We start from the raw sequence: 25683 nt of genomic DNA, 5'->3' as shown, positions 1-25683 counted from the left end.
CATAAGCGAATGGGGGTTTAAAAGATATGGAAAAAAAAGTTGTTTAATTGTTGCAAATGAAACACCGGATAATGTACTGCCATTATGGCGAATTGATACCAATTCATAACAAATTCCCTTTTTGAATGGAATAAAAAAGTAAATATTAAGTACAATAAATATGCCCGTACTTGAATCTATAATATATGTATTAAATATATTATTCATCTCAAATATATTGTCATAAAATAATATATTTTACTTAATAATTATGACCAAACTCCAAATAGCTGATAAAAAAAAGAGAAAATATTAATTGTTCCAAAAACAAACAAAAGGCGACTTGTACTTGCATTGACAGAAATACAATAGTCAGCTAAAACATGTCTGGACTTTATTTTTAATTAATGAATATATGGGTACAGATTTTTATTACACTGGCAACTGAAATTAATGACATTTTGACACTTCAGATTTGTTTGAATGTTAAATCATTAAAATATTTTATCTTACACAAGATCGGAGTGTTTTTCTTATGTATTTTAATGTTGAGTCGAAAAATCCTCTGTTAAAAAACAACGTGTATAATGTGCGTTTCGAACTTTGAGACGGAAGGCTTTTAGTAAGCAACACAATGTCGTCTAGAGCCTAGACCCAGGACAGTTAATCGAGACGGCATATCCCGGCGGTGTATTGACTGCACCTTTGCGGCGCCACAGCAACGACAAGTATATTCCTTGGACGAGCTGTCTAGTTTGTAAGTTAATTAGATTATTATTAACATACCCACAATGTGGGAAATATTTTGCCAAAGTTAAAAAAAACAGTTTAACAATAATTATAATCTGAACATGTTTACTCAACTTCTACATTATATTTTAGGTTTCAAGGCTGGATTGAGTTTATGCTGCCTGCTGGAGGTCAGCTAATAGAGAAGTTCACAGACAACAACATGACATGACCCTACCGGTGCTGCAAGAAGTCATTCACTCACTTCAGGAGTATATATAAACGTGCTGCAGCTATATTAAATTCTTGTTTTTATTTTGGGATGCCAAGAATATATACCTCTATTAAAAATATACATCTATATAAAAATATGCATCGGATTTCGTATTTCTGGTTTTATTTTTCTTTCCCTATGATAATTAACTATTAGCCTAATAAGGCTGTGAAGTAAGTTCCTGGGCTCGATTTCCAGGCCAAGCAACATTTTATTTCGGTATTTTTTTAACATGAGTTGCCTGGGATCGGAATCCTGCAAATGGTAGGGTTGGCGTCGGGCATAAGGCCGGTCATAAAAACTAAGCTGAATCTATTCTACAATATGTGTTGACGCCATATTGGAGTGAGATAATGGTAGGTGGAAATAAGGATTAGGTAATCCATGTAATAGAATAAGTCGTAAGTCAGAAAAACATATACACAAAAGGTCAGGTAACATATTTATGCTCCGTGAAAAAACTTATATTCCGCCATACTATGTTGAAGTTTTATTGGAGTTTCGTCTTATCAGATATGTTAGTACCTATCAGTTCTTATGAGGGCAATTGAAGTTAGGTGAAAAGACCGTCCACTAATCGCTTATAGCAATAACAAGTAGGTACTGCAATATTGAACTTAATCAGGCACGTAGGTACTTTCTACCTTACATTATTGCAGTCCATACTTAACCTCAAAATAACCGCGCTATAAAAAGTCTGATTACTCCGAACTCCCATCGAAAATCTAATTGTTTTCAATTTGTATAAAAATTAGGTTATATTCCCTATAGTTTTGTGAAGGTTTTGTACAGACGCAAGCGTAGCCCAACTCTCATACAAAAATGGGCATTCTCCTTTATGTTTTTATTTAAAAAAAAAAGCAATAAAAATAAAACAATAAATAATACATTTTTGATTACAAACTCCCAAATTGTGTAGACTTCAAAAACGCGATAGCAAAAGGAATCAAACAGTATATTCAATCGGCATTAACTCGCAAAAGTCGCAGCTTTCCGCCCTCGAGCAGCGCCACGCCCGAGTCGTTGGTGCCGCCGCAGTAGTGGTACGACGAGAACACCGACACCAGGCGCCCGCGCAGCTGGCACTGCCGGCAAACGTACGTTGAGCCGCCGAGCCCCACGGACAATGCCTCGAACTAGATTTCTAACTTACTAGTATTGATTTCAAATTGGATTGGACGACGTGCAAGGTGGATAGACGACCTGATAAAGGTCGCAGGAACACGCTGGATACAGGCCGCTTTCGACAGGTCCGTCTAGAAATCTTTAGTGGAGGTCTATGTTCAACAGTCGACTTTATGTGGCTGATGATGAAGGCATTTTAAATTAAGGTACCTACTGTAATTCATGGGAAGCTGTTTGAATATAATCTTTTCTGGTAAGTTTTTTGCCTGATTTTGTCAGTTTAGATATTTGGATCAGAAATATCCAAGTTTTTAGAACACCCTATTTATGTTACTCACTTCTGATTTTCTTCGTATGTTTGCGACTATGACGCTTCATATGTCAACTTTAATTGATGCTTTAGATCCCTTTGATGTAGGAGCCGACCGCATAATATTAAGAACCCCATCGTTGATATCTAAGATATGAGGCCACTCCGCACACATTTCGACTAAACATGGTGTACATGTTCCCTAACACCATAGTAGTTACCGAGACTATTAAACACTCTATCAATTGGTTTTGATACATAAGGATACGCGCCATGAACCCATTCTGGTGCATCTCATGCGCCCTGACCACGTGTGAGAGCTGGTTGGCGAGCAGGAACCGGTCGAGCGCGTTCTGGTCGAACACGTGTCCGGTGCCGCGCTTCGCGTTCGCCGCGAACCCCTCGTTTGCAGCCAGCTCTAGCGCCAGGGTCGCCGTCATTTTGTTAGGCCTGCGGAAAAAGAACTTATAATATTGCGCACAGCCTTTTTGTAAAACAAGTCAGTTGATAATTCAAGAGCACTTTTTTACGTCTTCCAATGCTATTTCGAACATTCGACATAAGAATATTGTCAAACAAAATAAGTTCTATAAAATTCTATTGTCATGACTAAGGCCTTCAGTATAAGCGGTAAATTGTAAGCTCTCATTTCACGTCGTTTGTTTTGTGTCAGTTCTCACAGTTTTACAAAGCAACGCCGGAATGCGTCCAAGTACAAAATTTTGTGTTGGTCTGTTTGACTATTTCTACGTAGCGTATAATTTGAAAAGTACTAACTTTACTGGATCATTCCACAGAAGTTCCCACGCTATGGAGCTCTGTTCTGCCGGCCTTGGCAATGGCACCGGCACTTTGTCTATAGCGGTTATCAGGGGACACACCCAGGGCGGTGGAATACCGCCGTGACAGCAGAATACCTGACAACGATTGATTTAAAAAAAAGTGTAATCATAAAAAAAAAATCCTTTTTGACAATTGTTATGAACTGACCTTGTCGTCCACTACAGCTGCCAGCGGTAACGCATCGAATACGTTATTTATGGCATTCCATATTTTACCACCTTCCACGTCTCCATATTTCGCGACGCATTCACTGTAATAACGCGCGTATAGATTATTCACGAATATAACCAGAATTCGTTTGGAACAAAGAATGTCTCTATATGCACGAACTTGTAAAATGTGAACATTTTCTGAATATCTCTGGTCTCGTGATTCCCCCGTATTAAGGAAACAGCGTGAGGTCTCTGCAACTTAGCCGCCAGAAGATAAGCCATAAGTTCGGAGCCGTGGGGCCCTCTGTCCACGTAGTCTCCGAGGAACAGCAGTCTGGCGGGGGCGAGGGCGGTGCCTGATGGCCAGAGAGCAGCCTCTATTGCCAGTAAAGCTGGTAGGTTACCGTGAAGATCACCTAAAATACATTTACGTTTGTAAGTTGTTCTTTGGCTCAGCATTAATTTCAATGATAAACCTGGCAACTGACTGGATGTTATCATGCTTATAAAACTACTTGCAAAGCCACTACAATAGGTAAACCTAGTCACAGTGAAAGATTATTTATTAACAAGCGAGATGAAGATGCGTTGAACAAGCAAGAGCTACTGGTGAAGATTCGTATAGTTTGTGGTGTGCTCGTACCGATAACATAGAGTGGCGACGAGAGCCGGAGCAGGCGCGGCTCGGCGGCGCACAGCGGCCGCACCGCCTCCGCCAGCCGCCACAGCAGCGCGCCCAGCGCCGCCTCCTCCGCCGCCGCGCACCACGACCACGCCGGCTTGCCCAGCGCCACTGAACTGCTGCCCGAGTCGCGGCGCTGGGGGAGGCACACCACGCCCCAACATTACGCTGGTCTTCACAGTCACTTACATATGAATGCTTACTAGATTATGGAAACCATGGCCTCAAGGAAATCCTTTAGGCCATGGCGCCAGAATTATGATATCTGTCTTATTGGGTGTAGATCAGTTGACTCCAGAAAGAGATCTAATCATATACAAAATAAATGAAGAACCGAGAAGATAGAAGCAAAATAAGAAACTAACATTGGAAGACTTATCAATGCAAGTGGCGAAGTAGTGCACAGCAGCTAGAGCTTCCACTGGCGAAGAGGAAGATCCCAGCACGTCTAAGGAGTTGGCAGCACCGGTTATGAGTCTAGCCGTCGACGGGCTAACTGCATCCTCTGTAAATGAGATAGTCCCTGCAGTTGCATGAACGAAGCTAGTCAGGTTCCTGAAGGGGCTTGTCCTAGACTAAAAAATACATCTCGTATATTTACTTGCAGATTTGATAATTTTAGTTGTTTTTTTATAATTAATTATAGTAGTAAAAGGCTGACTCAACATCCTGCGGATATGGGCACGGACCACCTGGTCCCCCTTTTGATACGCCTATGGGTGCATTCTTTTGCCATTTTTATTTTTAGCCAGGCTTCCACCAGGCGACTGTTATTTGGTTTTATTACTAATACACATAAAATCGGACTGATTAAGCCTGTCAAGTATTATCTAAAGCTCTAAGTTATTAAGTACTTATAAGTATCTACTTACATACCGGATCTGCCCTACCTACATAGATCAAGAGATAACATTAGTATCTATTCATAATTAACAGGAAACATATTATTTTTGTCACTACACTGTAGATAAATCGCGCTCCAAAATCTGCATTGCTGCAATCTCGATAATTTCTACAAAAGACCACAGACTAGATTCTTCTTCTTGTAATTTTATGGTCGGCTGTTGTCAGGTTTGTTCTATTCTTTTTGTGGATAAGTACATCAAGAAACACGACGGGCGGCACAGCCGGTGGGCTTTTGCCGCGCACGTACGCCCGCTGGCAATGCTCACAGAACTAGCGCAAAGGTAATAAAAAGAAAAGCTGCGTTCTGACCGTCGAAGGTGGTGAGCTGCAGCATCTCGTTGGGCGGCCGGCGTCGCAGGCGCACGGTGTGCAGCGCCACGCTGTAGTCGGGCCGCGCCGCCGCGCGCCGCCCCGCGCTCGCGCCCGCCGACATGCGAGACGCGTCAGCGCGGCTGCCCACCCCGCCGCCACCTACTAATTATCATAATTGGACACCTTACCACCTAAAATCATATAAATATGATGAAAATTAACAAAAATAGGGATATACAATTTGTTGGTAACAAATATGAGACGCAGGACCCATAACTATTGGAATAGATTGGCATTTCAATGAGTAGAAACGAGATCAGAAAACGTGGGACAGCGACAATAAAGTCCCAACAAAATTATGGACTGAATAATTTGTTTACTTATATTTACTGAACTATTATTTCACCTACCACCTTGGAGTAATTTAGATGTAGATGGTGCATTAAGTTGGTTCAATTCTCGATCGCGCTCTCTGGAATTCATAATTAATTTAATTTAATAAAGCAAGTCTCAGTAAAACATCGTGAGGAGATCTACAATTACCTGAGAAATTCTTTATAGAAATTTTGAGGGTGTGTGGAGTCTACCAATTCGCACTAGACCAGCGTGGTGGGCTGAGGCCTCATCCCTCTCAATAGTAGAGGAGGCTCGCGCACAGCCACTAGTATCCCACTAGACAGTATATAATACAGAGCTGATATTATTAAACCAAGCTTCTTGCAAAACAGGCAGGTACTTCAGCAAATCCTTACTGCAAATCTATGAGGTAACTCGTAATGCTTCTAGGTGCCCTCAGTAAGGAACTTGTGCCTCGCAGACGAAGCTCGCCTACGCCACGTAAGAATTCCGCCAGTGGAAGTTGAGAATTTGGCTGCATGCCCAACTGTCTACAAAGATATACCTAATATTATAAACTTAGCGATAACAGTATCAAAGAAAAAAGATCTGGTTGTAAAGAATGAGTATGCGCTGAGCGGTGAAAATTAAATTATAATGCTATTAGAGTCCAACTAAAACCTGAGACAGACATCCGCATCTCTAGCGACGCTGAGAGCGTCTACTGGCAATTGTCTAGCAGCACGGGCAGCTGCCACCAGCTCTTTAAATTCCACATACTCTAACTTCAAATCGCGGTTGCTATCGAAGTATCTGCAACAATAATTTGATTTGCTTTTGGTTAACTAAATAGGGCTCGAAAAACAGAATAAGTTAATATTCACATTCAGTAGAACCCTTCGCAATAAGGTACCTTCTTAAAATCTATTAAGTACGTACTTGAAATGTTTGTTCTGACCTGAATATGTATCTGCATCTTATTTCAGCTGGTATGCCGCTGTGCTGAGTCGTAGGTTCCAACGCCGCCGTCCACAACATTAGCTCTAGGAATGATAGTCCTCCGCGTCCAGTTACGTCTGCAGCCCTGGGAAGAAATATCTCCAATAGACGCATCGCAATACAATTTAAAAACTGTAGCGAAATGCTGTGTTGAAAGCTTTTACCTGAACAAGCTTGTACACTGCGACCTCTGCCAGCCGAGGTCTATCATGAATTGCGTAAACACATGCAGACTCATGTAGATAGCTGGGTATACCATCAGCACGAACTCGCGGAACATTCGCACTTGGTCTACAAAGGAAGACGAATGCAAACTTCATATAAGAGCAAGTGAACTGAAGTGGATAAGGCTCTTGAACCAAGAAACAATTGGACTACTACTTCACCTTACACAAAAATTATATTATAAGGTAACGTAGATGGTCTGATTTTGATCGTACCCTCCCGCGTGTAGTTCGCAGCCTGCAGCAGCTGATAATTGGGCGAGGCGAGAGCCACCGCTCCGCCGGCCACGTCCGCGCCGATGATCACATTCTCCTCGCATATCTCGATTAACGCGCCGCTCTCCATATCCTGGAAATGCTGGATGAATATAGAAACTGAAATCTTTCAATAGCATTTAAATCGAGTTACTATCGTTTGAAAACACTTTTACTACTCAAACAGTTCGTGAAATACCTCAAATATCTTACATTTATTAACTTCAATAAGTGTTGAGCCTCTTAATATATTTGTGTTCTTAAAACGACTTCCGATTATATCCATCAACAATAAAAGTGAACCTACTGAATTGTCCTGATCTTTAGGCGGGTTTTCAGCAGCCATTAGTGCGAACACCGCCACCTCGGGGCTGCGCAGCGTACAGTGCGCTCTTTGTCGCTCCAGCTCTACTGTGTTGAACCATTGGAGACGGTTACGGATACCCTGGAGCCAGAGCTTCATAATTATCTCCCTATACTAACACACTTACATAGTCAAACGAGTAGGTATATGCTTTACTCAAGTATCGTCTCAGGACTTTCAAGTTAGTTTTTGTCTTTAGAACACAGTGGGTTCTTAAGTAGGGACCTAAGTACTTTGTTGCGGGTGCTAGACAAACTGTATTTACTCACAGTCCGCACACGAGCCGTCATCAATATTGTGGATTTTTGACGTAATGTCGTAGGTAATATCGACAAAATCATTGTACTGTTTACGTCAACATTTTATAAGAATGTTCGGAGCTCGCATGCGGTCCCAAGGTCTCAACACTTTCTACAGCTATTAGAATATTCGTGACGATAGAGTACTGACTGATTTTATCTTGGTCCTCTTCTTGACCTCTGATTTGATGGATACCTTATAGACGGCATGGTAGACGCATGGTAGTGAGTGGTTTGGAAGCCAGATCTTATACACGCGTAGCGGCACGCACAGCGGCCCGGCATCCATGCCGAATAACTGCCAGAAAAACAAAGTTTTTACGATGAGCTAAAACTATTTTTCGTATTTTATCGCGGTTTTTTATATTATAATTTCCTCCCGACGTTTCGAAGACAAGACTTCATAGTTACTGGGGAACAAGGTTTTTTTTAAGGTAATGACTGCTTCACTTCATCTAAGGCGTTTAAGCTTCCGTAACAAACAAAATCATATTTTTATGGGTTCCAAATTCTATTTGAGGCTGATATGACGTGCTCTTGTAAACATTACTTACTAAATAGTTAGGTAAGTAGGTATACAACTACCTACTTAGGTCCTTCGAGATTTTTTTTTAACCAATAACTTGCCCATAAACCTATAAACATAATAATAAACTTTGTGCTACATTAAATCTACCTCAAAATTAATCTTGTGTGCTGTTAATTTCCAACAATTTTTCTCAGCTTTGCTGGAAGGTATCCAAAATTCCCCATTAGTCTCTTTTGTTAATAAATACGACTTTTCCGATGGACAATGCACCAATAACGATACAACGTCGCAAATATCTTTGTAATGCTTAAACATTTTCAATTCAAGTCTCTAAAATTTTAAAATGTATGTATTGTCATTTGTATGTAATAAACCTGCTTGTCATTGTTCTGAGAATAAACCGGAAAAATTATAACAGAATGAAAAATGACATCAAAGAGTAAACAAGTTGAAAAATCGAGAGCCGTCATTTGTGATATGAAGAACAAAGCAATGATAAATTAAGTATAATAACTTTTTAATTGACAATCATATTACACTGACTACACTCTACACAAAAAGATATTTCATTATCTTCCATCGTTTTTTCGATCTAAGTAAAAACAGAATATTTAGAAATCTATACAATACAAAGAAACAAATAGAGGTGTACATTTTTAAATTGACGGCAGATGGCGTTAAAATACTGTCGGCTTAAAAAGCTTTATTCCATCTTCTTTATTATTTTTGCGTTACCTCACAAAATTTGTTATAGGCATTGTGTTAGAATTGACATAGAAATAAAAAGAAAAGTTGATATACACTTATTCCATTCACATTTCATAGTTATTGATTAAAATATCTAGTAAGTGGTAGATACTAGCGTGTTTATAGGCATGTATATGATGACGTAGCGATCACGCCACCTTTTTCTTGCCGGCTGCTGCTTTCTGATTGGTCCAAACTGAAAGCATCCCTCCCACAAACAAAAATACTGCACATTCAACATGTTTAGTGGTGGACGCAATTGGTATTAACTACCAAAATCGATTCAACTGATATCGATAATGGTCATAATCTTTTATATTTAAAATAAAATAAATGACAACATGTATGGAATTTTAGAAATATGGAAAACAAAGGTTATACTTAAAATATACATCGCTAGTTACAAATATTGACTATTATTTACCAGTTTGACAAATAAATTATTCATTGAATTTGTTGTTTAATCGATTAATGAACTATATTGTCAAATTGGCTGTACAGTGTACCCAAACATACAACACTAATGGCCGGATCGGATTTGCAGAACGTCACGAGTCTCGCTAGTGTTTATTTCCGATTAATTTGAAAATTTTGTGGTAATTTACAAGTGTAATATTCTGAGAAGATCCGGAAATATAACGGTAAGTACATTTATATTACAACATACATTTTATTCTTTCTAACGACGGCTCAATTAGGGTAATAGGAATAACCTAAAATATTTTTTTCTTTTGATATTTCAACTTGGTTTTATTAATATTATTTTGTATTTTTAAATGCAAGTTCATCAATGAAAACTACCCCAGTATACAAATTATTTGGAGACAAAGTTATTTATTCAACTTAAAAAATACATTAGCTTTATTTTTCTCCAAACACCCGCATGTTCTGGAAAGTGTTTTAATTATAATAGTCTGGCGATGAAACATAAAAAAATATGTGGGTTGACGAGGTTTGAAAAAGTACTTAATTACTAAATAATATGCATTATTTTATTTTACTAGTTATGACCCACTTTAGAGGCATATTTCAACATAATGTATTCTTTTCGTAAGGTTTTGTTGAACTACGACCGACTTTACGCTCTATTTCGATAATTCGTCACATGTAACTGTTAAATCAGTAACCATCCAAAAAACTAGTTACCCGCATTTATATTTTATTTATAGATGTTATAAATAAAATTTAAAACAGAAGATTTTCGATACAAAAAAAATCTAATCGCATTCTCAGTCATTACTGTGTAACACTTCATTTGGTCATACAATAAAGTACCTATTTAAGTAATTATTGAAATGTTCAGATGCTCATGCTGCCTGCTATTATTTCCTATTGGAATTTATGTTATTCAAGTACTTTTTTGAACTACTATTTCAATAGATAATTGTATTAATACGAACAAATATATAATTACTATTATACAAAACCTGTAAAATATTTAAAGACAATGAGTGTATATTAATTGTTCTTTTATAATCTATTCACTGGTATGTGCAACTCATTAATATTATTTAATTTAGTTGTCACAAATGCAAAAAACAGTTATGCAGTTTTTACTATCTCATTAACATAAAAAACAACTTTTATCTCTTATTTACTAATTTAACAGCCAGTTTAATATTTCCATAGTCTTACACAATTTCTCTATACCTATTGTAATGTAGACTTATATATAATTTAAAAATAAATGAGCATTTACATATGTAAATTTATTCTAATTTATTTTTAAATTTTGATAGTATATTTACGGAGCATTTAAAACAAGGATCAACCAAGTCATTACAAATGTCATATCTAAACCATTTTCAATAGAACTAACAATAACTAAAAAGATCACTTAGTAATTAACTCAATACTTCACCATTAACAGAATATATCAATGATTTTACTTCACATGTGTTTTTATCCAAGTCTGCATCTTAATAATGTTAAAATTATCATTGTGTGTTACCTTGACTGCTAATTTAATTAATTTAACATGATATTGAGGATATATATCTGAAGGTAAATTATAACATCCATTTATGCTAATCATTTTATATTAACAGAAAAAGACAAAATATGCCAAACATACAATACCTGAAATAAAACTAAAAACTATTTAAACGGATTTTATCGCGGTTTTTTATATTATTATTTTCTCCCGACGTTTCGAAGACTTTGCAGCCTTCATGGTCACGGGGGGGACTGAGGTGTTGTTCATCCGTAAAGTCAAAGTTACAATATCTACCTACATTTTTCAAATATACAACTTTTTTAAAAAAAATTATCTGTTGACGATCCGATCTACGCAGAATGAGCTCACAGTGTCTTGAGGTCTGGCAGCCGGTCTTTTGGGATCCGATTTAATTAAATGTAGAACAGGATCCCAGGCTTGTGCAAGCTTCCAACCATCTTCCCTATTGAAATTTGGGTGTTTTTTATTTCAATAGCCTCGCGAATCATCCTAGGTAGGAATCGGTGTTCTTTGGCAAGGATTTGTGGCTTGTCTAATCGCAAATAATGATTGGAGCCTCCTTCAGAATGTTCAGCGACTGCAGACTTCGTAGAGCGTCGGTGTTTCACGTCAGCTATATGTTCTTTTACGCGGGTCCCTATATTTCTTTTGTTTGTCCTATATAAGAGAGGCCACAGTTGCAGTCTATCTTGTATACACCCGGTTCTTGCAGAGGTATATGGCACTTGACAGGTGGTAAAAATTGACTAATCTTCTTAGGCGGCTTGAAATAGGTTTTTATTGAAGCACGCTTCAGGATGTAGCCAATCTTGTCGGTGACTCCTCTCACATATGGTAGTACAACCGGAACACGTTCAACTGTGGCTGGTTTCACTCGGTCTCTGTGACGGCGGCGTGGAATTTGGAGCTTGTTGTCTCGCAGTACTTACTTGACATGTTGTAGCTCAGCGGCCAGGTGTTTCTCATCACAGATTCCTCGTGCTCTCTGAAACAATGATTTGCCCACGGTAGCTAACTGTTTTGGATGGTGGTGAGATTCACCGTTCAGATATTTATCAGTATGGGTCTGTTTCCGATACACAGTATGACTTAAGGTCTGATCAGGATTACGAATGACTAAAACATCCAAGAAAGCAAGAGATTTGTTGTGTTAGTTTTTAGTTTTATTTCAATGTCTAACATTCGCGTAAACATAAGAAATCATCATACAATACCTATTCCTTGTTTGTAAAAATTTAACGATTTCATATCTGTTATGTAATATTTGATTGTTATCCGTCTTAAATATTTATAGCTTGGGTATTTTGGAATGGTACAAAGTCCAATATGTCCTTTGTTCTTCCTGTGTTAGCGTTCCCTCTGCAGTTAACTGTGATTGATATAGGCCTCAAGTGTTCCTGTAACTGTCTCTGTTTGTAAGTAGATCCAGTGATTTGATGTGCTCTATGAATTATGCAATGTGTTTATGCATATTTTGATGTGGTGGATGGACGATTTGTTTAGGGATATCAATATTTATTACTTGTTATAATAATGCTTTGAGTTAATTGTATTGATCTTGCATATTTTGCTATTTTTATGTTTATTGTTTGAAAATATACTTAATTTGTGAAGTCTATAAATACGTTTAAGATGCGTCATATTATCCTACAGTGCATCATCGTGGAGATGAAGAAGTCGTTCGCCTAGTGTTTATATATGGCACTCTACTGCGCTTTTTACCCTGATGTCAGGCTCAGTAACTATACTGGCTGCTACAGAGCATGCGCTGATGATTTTTAATGACATCTACCAAAATACGCATACGAGCCTGTCCACACGTGATACGGTATATCCTCATTACCTGAAAACACAAAGTTAATAAATAATTCTTTAGGTACTGCTGTGTAATCGATAAAATGCGAGTACGCATTAATACCTTTATTGATTGACTGAACAATTAGGCGGTTTGCGAGCGACTGTCGCTACCGACTGACTTGCACATTTATATAATATACAACCTTTGCTAAAAAAAACTAGAAACAATAATACATACATACTTACAGAAAAAATTATCGCGTTACACAATCAATCAACTTGCAACATTATAATTAATTCTCGTATTCATTTATTCAAAATCAACGACAAAATATCGCTCGAACCAAAAGTACTCCCTGATTGAGGAGTTACTTATAAATGTATATTGTACGAATAAATGTTTATTTTCTTTCTAACGCGATTTATTTAAGGTATTAGTTGCCACTCCGTCACGGTTGGATGGGTAACTCGATTTTCCTGATCGCATGATTGAACCTGACCGGAGTGACTGACTGACGGACTGACCCCGTTCCCCATAATCATGTTACGGAGGTTTACGGCACCGAAACTGATGTAATACTTGAGGAGGTTTGGTCCGAACTTCGTTTGTTTTCGAGGACAGGTTTACTTCTTTGATAAAGCTTTCGAGTTACAACTGAAATTACTTAGCGTTTTAACAGAGTCGAATTTTATTAGGATTAATGAATGCCTGTCCTGTTAAATGAGACCGGCATTCGGCATTCACTTCCGTAGCTCGTGAGATCTTCCAAACGTGTGGTTGAGGAAGTTTGGCTTTCCTCTAGAACTGGTATCGCTAGCTACGACCAGCTTTGTATAAATACAAGAAATGTTCTAAAACGTAAAATATTCCTATTATATTGAAGAAATTCTGTAATCGTGGATTTGTTCAATCCAGATCCCTGTGTTACTCGTTTACCTACCTATTTGTAATTTTTCGTATTTTTACAATGTCGTTCTATGCGTCCGCATTCCTTCTTGTTCACTCGCTTCTCATACTTTTTTTTTGTTTATATCACCCAAGCCCATTCTGATGATGGACCTAACAAGGAACTGTTTAGATTGCCTACATTGACACCTAAAATATGAGGCCACTCCGCACACATACAACAAAATTCTAATAAAGTTTACCTCACAATTTTATTCATGTCATTTACATTTTTAAAGGTGTCCTTTCGGAATATTTATACTTAAGGTTATTTCCGTTTCTACGTTTTATTTCATTTTATGATCGTAACCTACTGTAATTAAATTTAATATTACTTATTACAAATGCATACGTGAGAACCACTATTTTACTTCACACGTAAACTTCTTAAAACACTACGCATTACGTTAACCGTTTACCGGGAAGCTCGGTCGAAGTCCACTCGGGTCGGTTGGACCGGTCGCTGACACACGCTCGGATAAATCACGGCGCGGCATCGACTCGCAACGTGATAGCGATGCAGGGTTAAAGTGCACGTATTTTCGCTTTGTACGATACGTTACGTGCAGCTAGTGTGAGGCTTTGAGACCTGAGGGGAAAGTGTTGAAGGGTTAGACTGCTTTATATGTACAGCAAGCCCTTACTGATAGTTTTTTAATCAATTGTGTATCTCTGATGTATATGAGCATGACAAAGCGACCCCACTGCAGTTGAATGTAAGTGGAGTAAGGTCTAGATAATGTCGACTGACGAGAGATGATTACCCTTCGCCAATCGAATCAAACTTTGAATTAAAATTAAGTACTTACCTATTTAATGTAAAAAGTATCAGAATATTTAGAAGTTAGAACACTAATTGCCAACTTTGTAAGAGGCCGTTATGAAGTAAAGGGATAGTTTGGAAACTAATTTCCCCTTGAAGGTATTGATTTATTAGTTTCGGAGAAAGAAACCTATCTCGCTTCATACAAATAGAGATAAGTAATGGACCTGATGTAGAAACTAGATTTCTCAATGTCGATGTTGGAACTTTCACTCAACTGTGTGAACAATCCGTTAATATTTGTGTTCAGTCCAGACTGAAGAGCCTCAGTCCAGACTGAAGAACCAGCTCTTCTAGCTTTAGCTAGGAAGCACTTTCCCATGCCTACTATCTTATGGAGTTGTGACACCCATTGGTGTGCCCATGGTTTGATTCTTAATATATGCTATTTTGTCAATAATAATGTTTAGTTATATTCTTGTTGAAATAATACACAAAACACCAGTTAGGTATAATTTTTTTTTTAACCAGTCCATATTTATGGACGTCGTTGCTGGAATCGAACCTGCAAAGCTAGCGCCATTCGTGCCAAGGACTCAGGTAGAACATTTTTATTACATCACCTAATGCAGTGTGCTATTATGGATTCTATAGGATTTCTGGGTCACGGTCCGCCATTACAGCAGGTTCAAAGACCTGAATACCATTCCATTAGCGCTTTTCATTCGGTCACAAAGACTTCAATAGTGATTTTTTTTTGATCGTAAAGACTGTAATAATTAAGGGTTTATTGTTTATAATAATAAAAATATTTGTTTTTAATAATACATCACATCGTTGATCCAAATGTTTTAATTGTAATTATTTAAAATTTTCATAGGAACGGGGTACCATTGCTTTATTATACGTGATATAGACATTTTGGTCTTTAAGTGCCAAAAAGTTATAAATATTAATGCTTTATCGACAAGCATCAAATTTGATTAATTAAAATTCTAGATTCAACACCTCACCTATTAACCGAAAGCGTTGTATACTTTCTGGTTTTTCGAAAACGTGATCTTACACTCTTTAGAAGTTTTGTGCAGTTGAAAAGCATTTTTTAACTTCACGTGTCGTCAAAGATTTAATATAAAAGCTACATTGATATGAAAATATAGTGCTGATTTAAAATGCAACACACTTGTAGCGAGGCTGCGCCAGCTAGTTTTCGTTACGCCACCTTGCCAGCCGAAGCGAAGATGTAACTCGATTTTATGTTATTCAATTACTTAGAAAATTCACTCTTCTTGTAAATAAAGTTTATATGATTTAACAGGCGGCCTTCGTAGCGTAAGGGTAGGAGGTTCGAGCTGGACTGATCTGTGATATTTGTTAGGATGCTTAGTAGGTACAAGGCTAAAGTCTTTAAAATTAAGTCCGAGTCAAAAACAACTGTACTGATATCGACGACATTGCCTTTCTCTTAGGTTATGCATGTAGCGAATAAAAAAAATTTAGTAAAATATTTCATGTTTTTATGACTGAAGTATTTTTTTTTTTTTTATTTCTTTTAATGACAAGACGAGCTTGCCGTTCGCTTGATGGTAAGTGATACAACCGCTCAAATTTAATTTAATAAAATTCAATATGAGAGTTTATTCATTTAAATCTCAAGTTAAAAACATTTAGTCCACTTGTTTATATACTGCCCGTAATTTACAAAACTAAATTTGTGTTGAGTCAAGCTGCAGGGTCCTCCCGAGACGGTCCCAATCTTGATCCGGCTGATAGGTGTAACCTCGCGTAGATAACGCGCTCCTCGTGGCGTAATGTGTTCACAGTACAATGTTTATCACGCGTGTAACATATTTTTTTTGCTGAAGGCGATAATTGGTTCACTGGAGGTAATCACCGCGCCCATTATTTTACGCATATAGTGAATCGTCCCTTGTATACTCTGAGTATAGGAATGGCTATTTTTCGAATCTAGCGATATGTGAAGAATGGTTGTGTCTGGTGTTATTTTTTTTTTTTTTGTGTTTCTCTAATGCTTATTGATGTTTCAATAATGGTTTGCTTTAGTGATTTCTAAAGAGTAAGGTGGGGCGAGCAGGGTCCGCTATTGGATACGTTGCCCACTCGACCCTGTTGCTGTGTTTAAATTACATCAGCAACATCACCGCTATTACGAAGCGGACGTGCGAGGGAGATAGCCAGTTATTTTTTCGCCTCTGACCAGGGCCTGTGCTTATATTAAAAAAAAAAGAAAGGTTCCTCATCGAACTATTTAATATTGCTTATATAAAACTATATAAAAATGTAATTAAAGAAACTATTGTATGTTGTAAAAGAATAATAACCCACAACAGCTACTCTGAGGGTTGATATTCCACTGTTATAGTGACGTTAAAAATTTGGATATTACGGCTCGTGTCATTTAGATTATTAAGTAGGCTATCTAAAGTACTAAGGGCGACCTCGATGCCGCGACCTTTGCACTCCACCTGCGCCTGCGTACAATGCTTGTTAAAATGTCATTATGTAAGCCGATGCTTTAAACTAGTAATTGTAAACGTCGAGGTATTCAGTAAGGTACATTGGTGTACGATTCAAAAAATGTAGGTGCTTCTTTGACAAATTGAAAAATGACAAACTGGGGCCTTATTATTTGTCACACGTTATTTTGACAACGCGTAACAATTACGTTATGTACCGCGTCACGTTTAAGGCAATAGAAATTGGCATACGGAATACAATTCCACGGGGAATTTACGAGTTTACACTTTCATACAGGGGCCCCTAAAGAATTTTCGTTAACCATTTCTGAATGTTTTTCAGACGATTTGAAGCAACTGGACCTTACATAATGATATTTTAACGTTCCAACCATTACGATTGGTTTCAGACAATGGAGCCTAAATGTGTTTTGAGTTCTTTGTGAGCAATTTTGGCTATTGTGTCTAAAAATACACTGGAAATTGTCGACAGCATATATCCACATTTGTTGATAGTTATAGTGAATAGTTCATGTTTTGGGTTTAAAGTTAATACCTATGAATTGTTTGACATGCAATCTTTTACTGTCCGTCCTTTTTCATCAAGATTGGCATAGGAGGCCTTAGGGGGAGGGCTTCGCGTGGTGCCTTGTAAGACTTTTTTTTTACTATCTTTCCAACGAAACTGTTAAAACTGGGGATCTTCTTTTTTTTTTGCTTTCGCCTGGTGCCTCGCGTTGTTTAGGGCTGCCACTGAAGGTTGGTACAGCTCGGATACCTCTAGCATTTTGTACGTTAATTGGCAAAGATGATTAATGACTACATCTAAAGAACCACTGGCTGTATGTTGCTGTTAGAAATTTGACTTTATAAAGTTTGATTGCGGAACCAATACAAAATTTTGTACGATCTGCAAACATTTCTCCGCTTTCATGTTGAGAGAGTTAAAGATCTTCCTAGTCTTAAAATATTAATATCTACACCCCAAGCCTTGTAGGTTAATGAGATAAGGATTGGCTGCTGTTATTATTATTAATTCGAAGTTCACACTACTAACTTTAAAAGCATCTTCTGAGATATCGTCTGATCCACCCACGCTAATTCTGAGAAAGCATTTTGCAAGATTACTCACTCCAGGGTTGAATGTTAATGTGTTGAATTTTCCGCAACATTGTGTATTGAATTAAAATGCGTATATGAATCATTGTCGTATCGATTTCTTGGATGTTGTTCAGATAAATGATGTGCATTGATAACTTATTTTTTGCACCTATTGTTTCATATTTGAATCTAGATAACCTAGGTATGTTGTTTGTTTTTGAACCCTACCTTATTGTATCTTTTATAATCTAGGTATTTATTAATAATATATCGTAGTAAAGATACTTTTACGACAAACAAAGAAACCTCGTGCGACCCAGATCCACATTTTAATGCACCATTAGTAATACTTTACGAGTAGTTATTTTAATACTTTCTTAGAAGTCGTTTTACAACTTTGTATCCTGTATTGGTAAGTTTATAGTCTATTAATGTACTACGCCTTTTTGTTGACAGACATGGTTTATTGTTGTCTCTACATTGTAGGAAGGTCAGGGTGATCCGGAAATTAAGTTGAACCCAGTAATAGATTGAAGTTTGGACATGTCGCTGTCTTCGACGATTTCAATAATCTAAAAATCAATTGCTATTTTCGTTCGAACACAAAAATCTAAATAGTTTATTTTGAAATACTTATAAATAATGGAATTTTGTTGGTTTATTCTCGGGATCAGATCGAAGATTAAGATAAAGATTGTTATTCAAAACGGCCGATACCGATTATTGATTAATGTGATAAATCTAAATAGAACATCGTTTTTGGGTCATTGTAACTATGGTGGAATGTCTCCTACGGTGAGTCATACTGGCGAATCCTATAAAGGCATTAGTCATCTGCATCACAAAGCAGACTGACAAAATTATGACCTACGTGATGCAATCCTAGTCGGTCTTTATGTTTCGACTGCATTGTAACAACAGATGCAGTGTAGTTCTCCATGCAAGCATAAAAAGACAATATCCAATAGTTTACAATGTTTCCCCGGGAGTATTCTAACATAACAATGCAAATGAAGTTGCAAGTAGTCGTGTCACGCGTCGTCTATCCGCGACGCTACGTGGCGATAGTTCCCGCGACCTTTGATATGGCGTGATTGGCTCGGACGAACGATAAACGTGTTTAAAGTTCACTTTAGTATATTTATCTTAGAGTTAACTGTGTTAGCGTGTCCATTATTGGTTATTGGAGTGTGCTCAAGTGTTTGCTTGTGGCTGATAGGGCAATTGTTTTCGGATTTTGTTTACTGTTTGCAGCGACACCTCCAGCTTAGTTTTATTCGCATTGTTCAATCTTCGGTTACATTTCTCAATTTTTATTGATTATTATGATTTCGCAATAAAATCTGCATCGGAACCAATTCGTTTTTATGTGTTGCGCAAAAATGTTTACGGAATGTACTATTTTATTATTATGGTGATAAGCCGTAGTATGACGTTCATGCTTTGTCGTTGTAAATCATCATTAATGTTATTTCACAATAAAAAATAGAATTTCGCATAATGCTCCCAGTACCCAACCCTCGAGCTTGATAAATTAAATCGGCAGTGTCAGAAGATTAGACCAAAGCGTGTTAATCTGAAGCATTGACATGATCGATGTGGATTGTAAATTAATGATTAAGTTAAAAATAAATTCGAAAAAAATAATCATTTTGATTCAGCAAGATAGTAAACACCAACAGCGAAACATTTCTAATCATAAAGTTGCCTCATCCGATTGAGTTCGAAAGTTTCCGTCATGGGTATCAAAATTTGCTACATCCTCGACAAATAGTTAACGGACACCGGTTTAGTTATATAACGCTATTTTATAACAGCGTCATCTAGTAACACACGCTTGAACTACTTTTCGCTTGGATGGAACCCACTCAACTATGACTTAACTCACTCGACCAACTTCCAGTTTGATTTATAAGCACAATGAAGAATAACTTGCAAGGAATCCTTTGTTATAATCAGATTATAACCAGCAATTAGATACTTATAGTTCAAAACCCGGACTAGATTTACCATGACCGGTAAGTTTGATGTTTAAAAATCAGTTATTGATAGTACTGATAAAAAAAAATGTTGGTTGTAAAAGACCAATTTTTGCGGCACAGGTTCTTGTAATGTAAGTTTATCTCGTCAGTCATGCCCCGTATGGTCCATTGAGATCACTCGTGTTACGCCAATGTATAATTTGGGGTCAAGCGATAAACAGTAGTTAATCGTCCAGTCAAGCGGAAGGAAATTAGGCCAAGCGTAATAAATTGCATAAGTCCTTAACAAACATACGATCTCAAATCTTTATACTACTGGCTACGCAAGTAAGAAGTATATTGGACTTTGTGTTAACCACTTTGTCGTTAACTATGGTGATAATTATAAGTTAAGGTCAATTTATAAAATATCCTTCATTTTATAACCATTTAAAATATGTATAAGAATATTTCCTATAACATTAATTAAATGTCATTCCAAAATGTATACTAGCCACTATTCCTAATTAGCATTTTTTTGTGACCTAATACTCCGGATCTTCTAAATAAGAAATGTAAATACACCTTATTTTTTTACATAAGTCCTAACCTTACAGTAGCTTGCAATTTTTATATTTGTATCACGGGTTATGTGGGACTTTCAAACAAACACAAGAAACATCGCAGCTTATTTTAACTAGCGCGTATACTGTATAGGCAGTCATAGAACACAAATTAAATCTACTCACTATTTTGAAAATGAAAAACAAAGAAAAGGGTGACAAATGTAAACAGAAGAACCTATCAAATCCGTGCCAAAATCAATCAAAGTTAACAACGTCCTTTTGTCCGGCAACACGCTTAGCCCACATACCCACTTATCTAATTCATGAGTGTCCATTTTACCCACATGCAGTAATGCAGCGTTGGTAACAATTCCCGCCGGTGTGGACTTCGCCCCCTGTATTGGCCCATTATCCCATCGGCTCCCGCGTGCGCAAGCGTCGCTATCCTGTGACAGTCATCCGTTTCGCTGCGGTGTCCACGATTTAGTGACACTCGGAACTTTCATGTGTTAAGTTCGGTTTTTGAAATTAACGGATATCTTTTTTACAACTAAAATATTATTATAGTAAGTATTTAAAGATCATGGTAAATAATGTGTAAAGAAGACGGATTCTATTGAATTTATTTACATTAATTACTATCTATCTGACTAATAAATACTAACACCATCATCTTGAGAAATTGCATAAAAGAGAAAAAATATTCCGTATTTTATCGTATACGGTTTAGATTGAAAGGAATATACCTTGAGGACATGTTATATCTTCCGTACATAATGGGATATTATTGTCTTCTGTTGTGATTATATTATACCTCGGCTGAAACACCGTGAGCTCCTTATTTGTATAATCGGGTAGGAATACGTAATACAAGGGGACAGCTCACTGAGCTGAATAAATACAACGTAAAATATAAAGTATATAGTTATACCTACCCTTACATACGTCCTTATGATATATTAGGTTAATGATTTGTGATAATCAACTGTGATTACGATCTAATTAGAGCATGTTTTTAATTCCTTCTGGCGCAAAGTACGTTCATTATAATCGTAATTGCTGTAGTAATATTGTTATTGTTATACTTCCATGACCTAGTACTGTACTTTCTTTGTTGAGTATTTTATAAACTTAGTCACAATCAGTAGGTATACGGGTTCCGGGTTGAGGTCGCCGGACGCCGTTAGCAAAAAATATCTTTACATTTTTTTATAATCAAGCAGCAATAATATAATAGTGCTATAGTAGCTGTGGTGACGATTTATAGCCACTAGACTTCAGGAAGGCCAAAAATTGTTACTTTTTCTAAGATAAGCAGTACAAAACATGTCAAACTGTGATTGTAGACAGTAGTTATAATTTACATAAAGATAAATTGTTTTCCTACGTTTTGCTAGAACAAATCAAGTGCTGGATTTCTGAAAGCTTTACAACTCGGACCTGTACAGCTGTGGTCAAATCCAGTGGCATCGATGTCATTAACCTGCCGAGCGTTTACCGTTTATCCTTTGTAAACGATTAATGAGTCATAAAGATATGGAATCACCGTCACTCGTCAGTTTAGTGTACTAGCGTGCGCAGTGGGTCGATAGAGAAACGATCAACTTTCCGAAATGGCGTGTTTTATGATACGTTATCATAAATCGCATGATGTAAAGTGGAATTGTCTTGCCATACATTTGTTTCATACTATGTGTAATTATAATTTTTGTAATATTATATTTATATGAGAAATTATTTTAACAAACAATCGACTAAGATTTTCCCATTTGATAATATTACATAATTATATTTGATTTTAATATTTTTGTATCTAAAAATAATATCATTGTTTAGATTATGTGAAAGATATAAATTATTAATATTCAAAATGCGCATGTAATACATTCATTGTATTATTTTGTTATTTGCCATTCCGCATACATGTTTTAATAATTATTAACAATGATGAATTACATAGTCATTTATCTATTGTTTTTGTATTAAAATAAAACATGCTTAATATACAGTATAAACATAATTTATTATAAAGTGTTTCTATTACATATATCTCAAAAATGTAAAGCCGTGGTCACACTTGTGCGTTCCGTGCATAGGTCACTTCTCAACGCGTTCCGCAGATTGTCTCACGTGTGTGGGAGTCCTTATAAAGTCGGCATGCCGCGGTGTATCCGCTGCCTGACCCTTATCCGGACGGGATAGTGGCTACTTTCGTACTGAGCGCAGAGGAAACAAAGCAGGATGCCCTCTGTTGTCAGGGCATTATTCTATTCGCATCTCGAGACAAGATTTGTGTGAAACAATTGTCTATTGCTTTACATTACATGCTTTAGCTTGGTTTTTATATCCGGTACTTTATCTTCTTGTTCAGGTGCCTCTCCATTACTGAAGGTTGGCAATCAGTTCCTTGAACCTTTCCTTGTTCGTGGCTAGCCGGAACAGTTCTTGGACCGTTTTTATTCCAGTCCACTCCCGTATATTGCGCAGCCACGACTTCCTTCTCCTTCCTAGACTCCTTTTTCCTGATATTTTCCCCATCATTATGGTTCTCAGCAGATCGTACTTATACGATATCTTATGCTACTGAATAATACCCCAATACCGATACAGAAAACCAAACACATATCCCGTTCTTATCTGTAAAAGAGTAGGCAGAGACCAAGTCACCCACTTTTCCATCGATAAGTGACAACAGAGCCACAATTACAAAGTATTGCATGTCATCAAATTAAGCAAATCACACTGAGTCATGAAGTGTTTATCTCATACCCCGCAATTACTCTGGCTATATCTTTCAAACCGATACACAACAGTGATTGCAAATTGCAGACCGATGCTTAAGAGTAGATATAGACAGACGCTCTGTGCTCAATATGGAATTGGGGTGGTAATGATTGTGAAAATTTGCGTAACGCTAGTCGGTTTTGTTTTGCTTTTACCACAACTAGGTAACTCCCTTATACTTGTACTTCCTGCAAACGCTACAGCGCTGGTTGTTACGCATTATTTTGGGCTAAGTTTCGTCCCTTTTTCTTCTCGGTTCGTTACAGTTTGTTGTATACCGGAATACTGTATTTACGCAACGATTTCATTGATCAAAAACTGCTTACGATTATCACCAAGCGTTTTAAAAGAGTTCATCAAAATAATTTGAGAATCTTTAATGAGTTCCGTCGATTGTAGTTATTTGTTACCCATTTATTATAGAAGAAGATTTATTATAATCAACATAATAGATATTGGATGGTGAGCGCAGTGCAATATCAAACAATACTTAGTAACTCAAGAAATTGGATGGTATTTCTACTGTTTATAAGCGGTGGTATCGATTACCATCAGGCGAACGGCAAGCTCGTCTCGTCATTCAAAGAAACAAAAAAATGAGATGGAGATGTTTGCCGGTAACTGTCCAAGTGCCAAGTAATACATAGACAGCTCCATAAAAGGTGTATACAGTTTTTCTCCTATGTGGAGATAGAAAACATCATAGGACGGATAGTACAAGCCTGACGAGCTGTGAGTGCACAAGCTATTTTTCTATCTATCTGTTTCAAGGGATAAAACGGGGATTTATGTATATCCCTTTGCTCATTTAATCAGTACAAGATAACGCTATTTTAGGCATATATTGCTGTGGCAGAGTTTACACGGGAATCTAAATTAAAGCCTATGTTTATCTCGATCATGCTCGTTCGAGCATCACATCAATCAGACTTGAGACTGATTGGATAATTTAGAATTATTGAATGGAACTAATATATTCCAATAAGTCAGGATGGTATAATTTTGGGATAGTTAAGTGAAGCATGATTGTTGGTCGATATTCCTGCTAAGTTAGCATTAACGCGAATGATATACCTGACATTGCTACTTATTATTTATACATATGTACTTACGAGAAGTCAGAAATGCCTTGGGTTTTGAACTTGCGGATAATGTTTTGGTGAACTGTTCTACTCACAACTAGGCTATTGTCGCATGCTATACTACTATTCGCATTCTACAGGTCCGTCAGGAAAGCATTGGGGGAGGCCTATGTTCAGCAGTAGATTTTATGTCGCTGATGATACTACTGTTCGATCCTAATATAAATGCGAGAGTTTATGAAGATATTTAAAAAAAAAACTGAGAATCTGCAAATCATAATAAAATTTTAATGACAATATTTTTGTAACCTCTTTAATTGCAGTTTAACTTCAACACCGGTAGACGGTAAGAAAAATCTAGTAATATCTTCTGTTTTTCCTCGTTTTTCACGTGGGCATGCAAGGCCACGTGTCACATCACGGTTACAACACACGTCTAGTAACTCGTAACGTGCTATTACAGTAACGCTTGTTTCCATTTTAGCGGACACGCTGTAGATCATTACAGTATACAATTTGCGTCGCGGCTGTGAAGTGTGAGGTTGCAGATTTATAAATAAACTGGTGATACGTGTTCGTGATACTATCATTCTTGGTACTCACACTAATATAATATTATACAGTATGTTCCAAAAAATCTTATTCTTGTAATTGAAGAGACAGATATATTGATATCAATATATGACGCTATATATTTTTATTTTGTTTATGCGTGAGCTTGTCACAGAAAATACTTACGCACGGCTTGTGTAATCTTTCGGTAATCGACCTGGCTATATTGTATTTGTATTTTGGGATCATAATATCTATGAGTTGTGTGTATTTATGTTAGTTTATGTTCGTGTTTTTGCCCGAGTTAAAGTCCCTTGTTGGAATAAAATGTGGCAACCATAATAACATAGGTAAAATGCAGCTTTCAATACGTGAATAAATTTCCTAAACCGAATCAATAGTTTTCGAGAAAGTGACGGATCCCCTACATCCAGACGTACAAACTACCTCTTTAATGTAGATATTACAAATTTTGTGATTAAAATCATTATCATCATCAAACAATTCAAATCAGACGAGCGTTTGAAACGCCGTGTCCGGCTTTAGACGCCATAACAACCGTATCTATAGGACGGTTATCGATTTAGCTCCTTCGTATAACATATTGCGATTTGCGTCCCACACAGCCTCTC

The 25683-nt window shown here is 37.1% G+C and overlaps 2 protein-coding genes across 4 annotated transcripts in view; one reads left to right on the top strand and one right to left on the bottom strand.

Moving 5' to 3' along the window:
• Positions 1-1811: 1811 nt before the first annotated feature.
• Positions 1812-9123, bottom strand: LOC115443603. 3 transcript variants are annotated; one of them, XM_030169077.2, is made up of 17 exons: positions 8466-9123; positions 7941-8087; positions 7434-7571; positions 7088-7220; positions 6812-6938; positions 6607-6732; positions 6330-6461; positions 6065-6199; positions 5723-5784; positions 5310-5474; positions 4460-4599; positions 4056-4230; positions 3591-3828; positions 3408-3510; positions 3195-3334; positions 2690-2867; positions 1812-2067 (listed from the first exon to the last, which is right to left on the bottom strand). In XM_030169077.2, exons 1-17 carry the CDS (start codon positions 8631-8633, stop codon positions 1942-1944), a joined length of 2433 nt encoding a protein of 810 aa, XP_030024937.1. In that variant the 5' UTR covers positions 8634-9123; the 3' UTR covers positions 1812-1941. The 3 variants fall into 3 exon arrangements, with proteins under 3 accessions (XP_030024937.1, XP_030024928.1, XP_030024942.1); XM_030169068.2 differs by having other exon boundaries at positions 1812-2867; XM_030169082.2 differs by lacking the exon at positions 7434-7571 and having other exon boundaries at positions 1812-2867.
• Positions 9124-9578: 455 nt separating this feature from the next.
• The window catches only part of LOC115443662 (long-chain-fatty-acid--CoA ligase 4), a 60542-nt gene continuing 44437 nt past the window's right edge, over positions 9579-25683 (top strand). The window contains exon 1 of the mRNA XM_030169168.2: positions 9579-9706. The gene's annotated coding sequence lies outside the window, so the exon portion shown is untranslated. The remainder of the gene's footprint in view (positions 9707-25683) is intronic.

The sequence above is a fragment of the Manduca sexta genome, chromosome 23 (genome assembly GCF_014839805.1).
Source record: "Manduca sexta isolate Smith_Timp_Sample1 chromosome 23, JHU_Msex_v1.0, whole genome shotgun sequence".
Classification (NCBI taxonomy): domain Eukaryota; kingdom Metazoa; phylum Arthropoda; class Insecta; order Lepidoptera; family Sphingidae; genus Manduca; species Manduca sexta.
Note: the sequence above shows the minus strand (reverse complement) of the source record. Positions and strands in the feature narration are given on the sequence as shown.

Bases quoted from the DNA above. Each gene is read 5' to 3' on its own strand.
- LOC115443603 (XM_030169068.2), bottom strand. From the start codon at position 8,633: ATGTTTAAGCATTACAAAGATATTTGCGACGTTGTATCGTTATTGGTG. The intron at 6,200-6,329 runs GTTTTAGTTGGA...ATATCTTTGTAG, and splicing joins GATGCGGATGTCTGTCTCAG to ACAGTTGGGCATGCAGCCAA. The intron at 4,600-5,309 runs GTCAGAACGCAG...TCTCATTTACAG, and splicing joins GCAGCTCACCACCTTCGACG to AGGATGCAGTTAGCCCGTCG.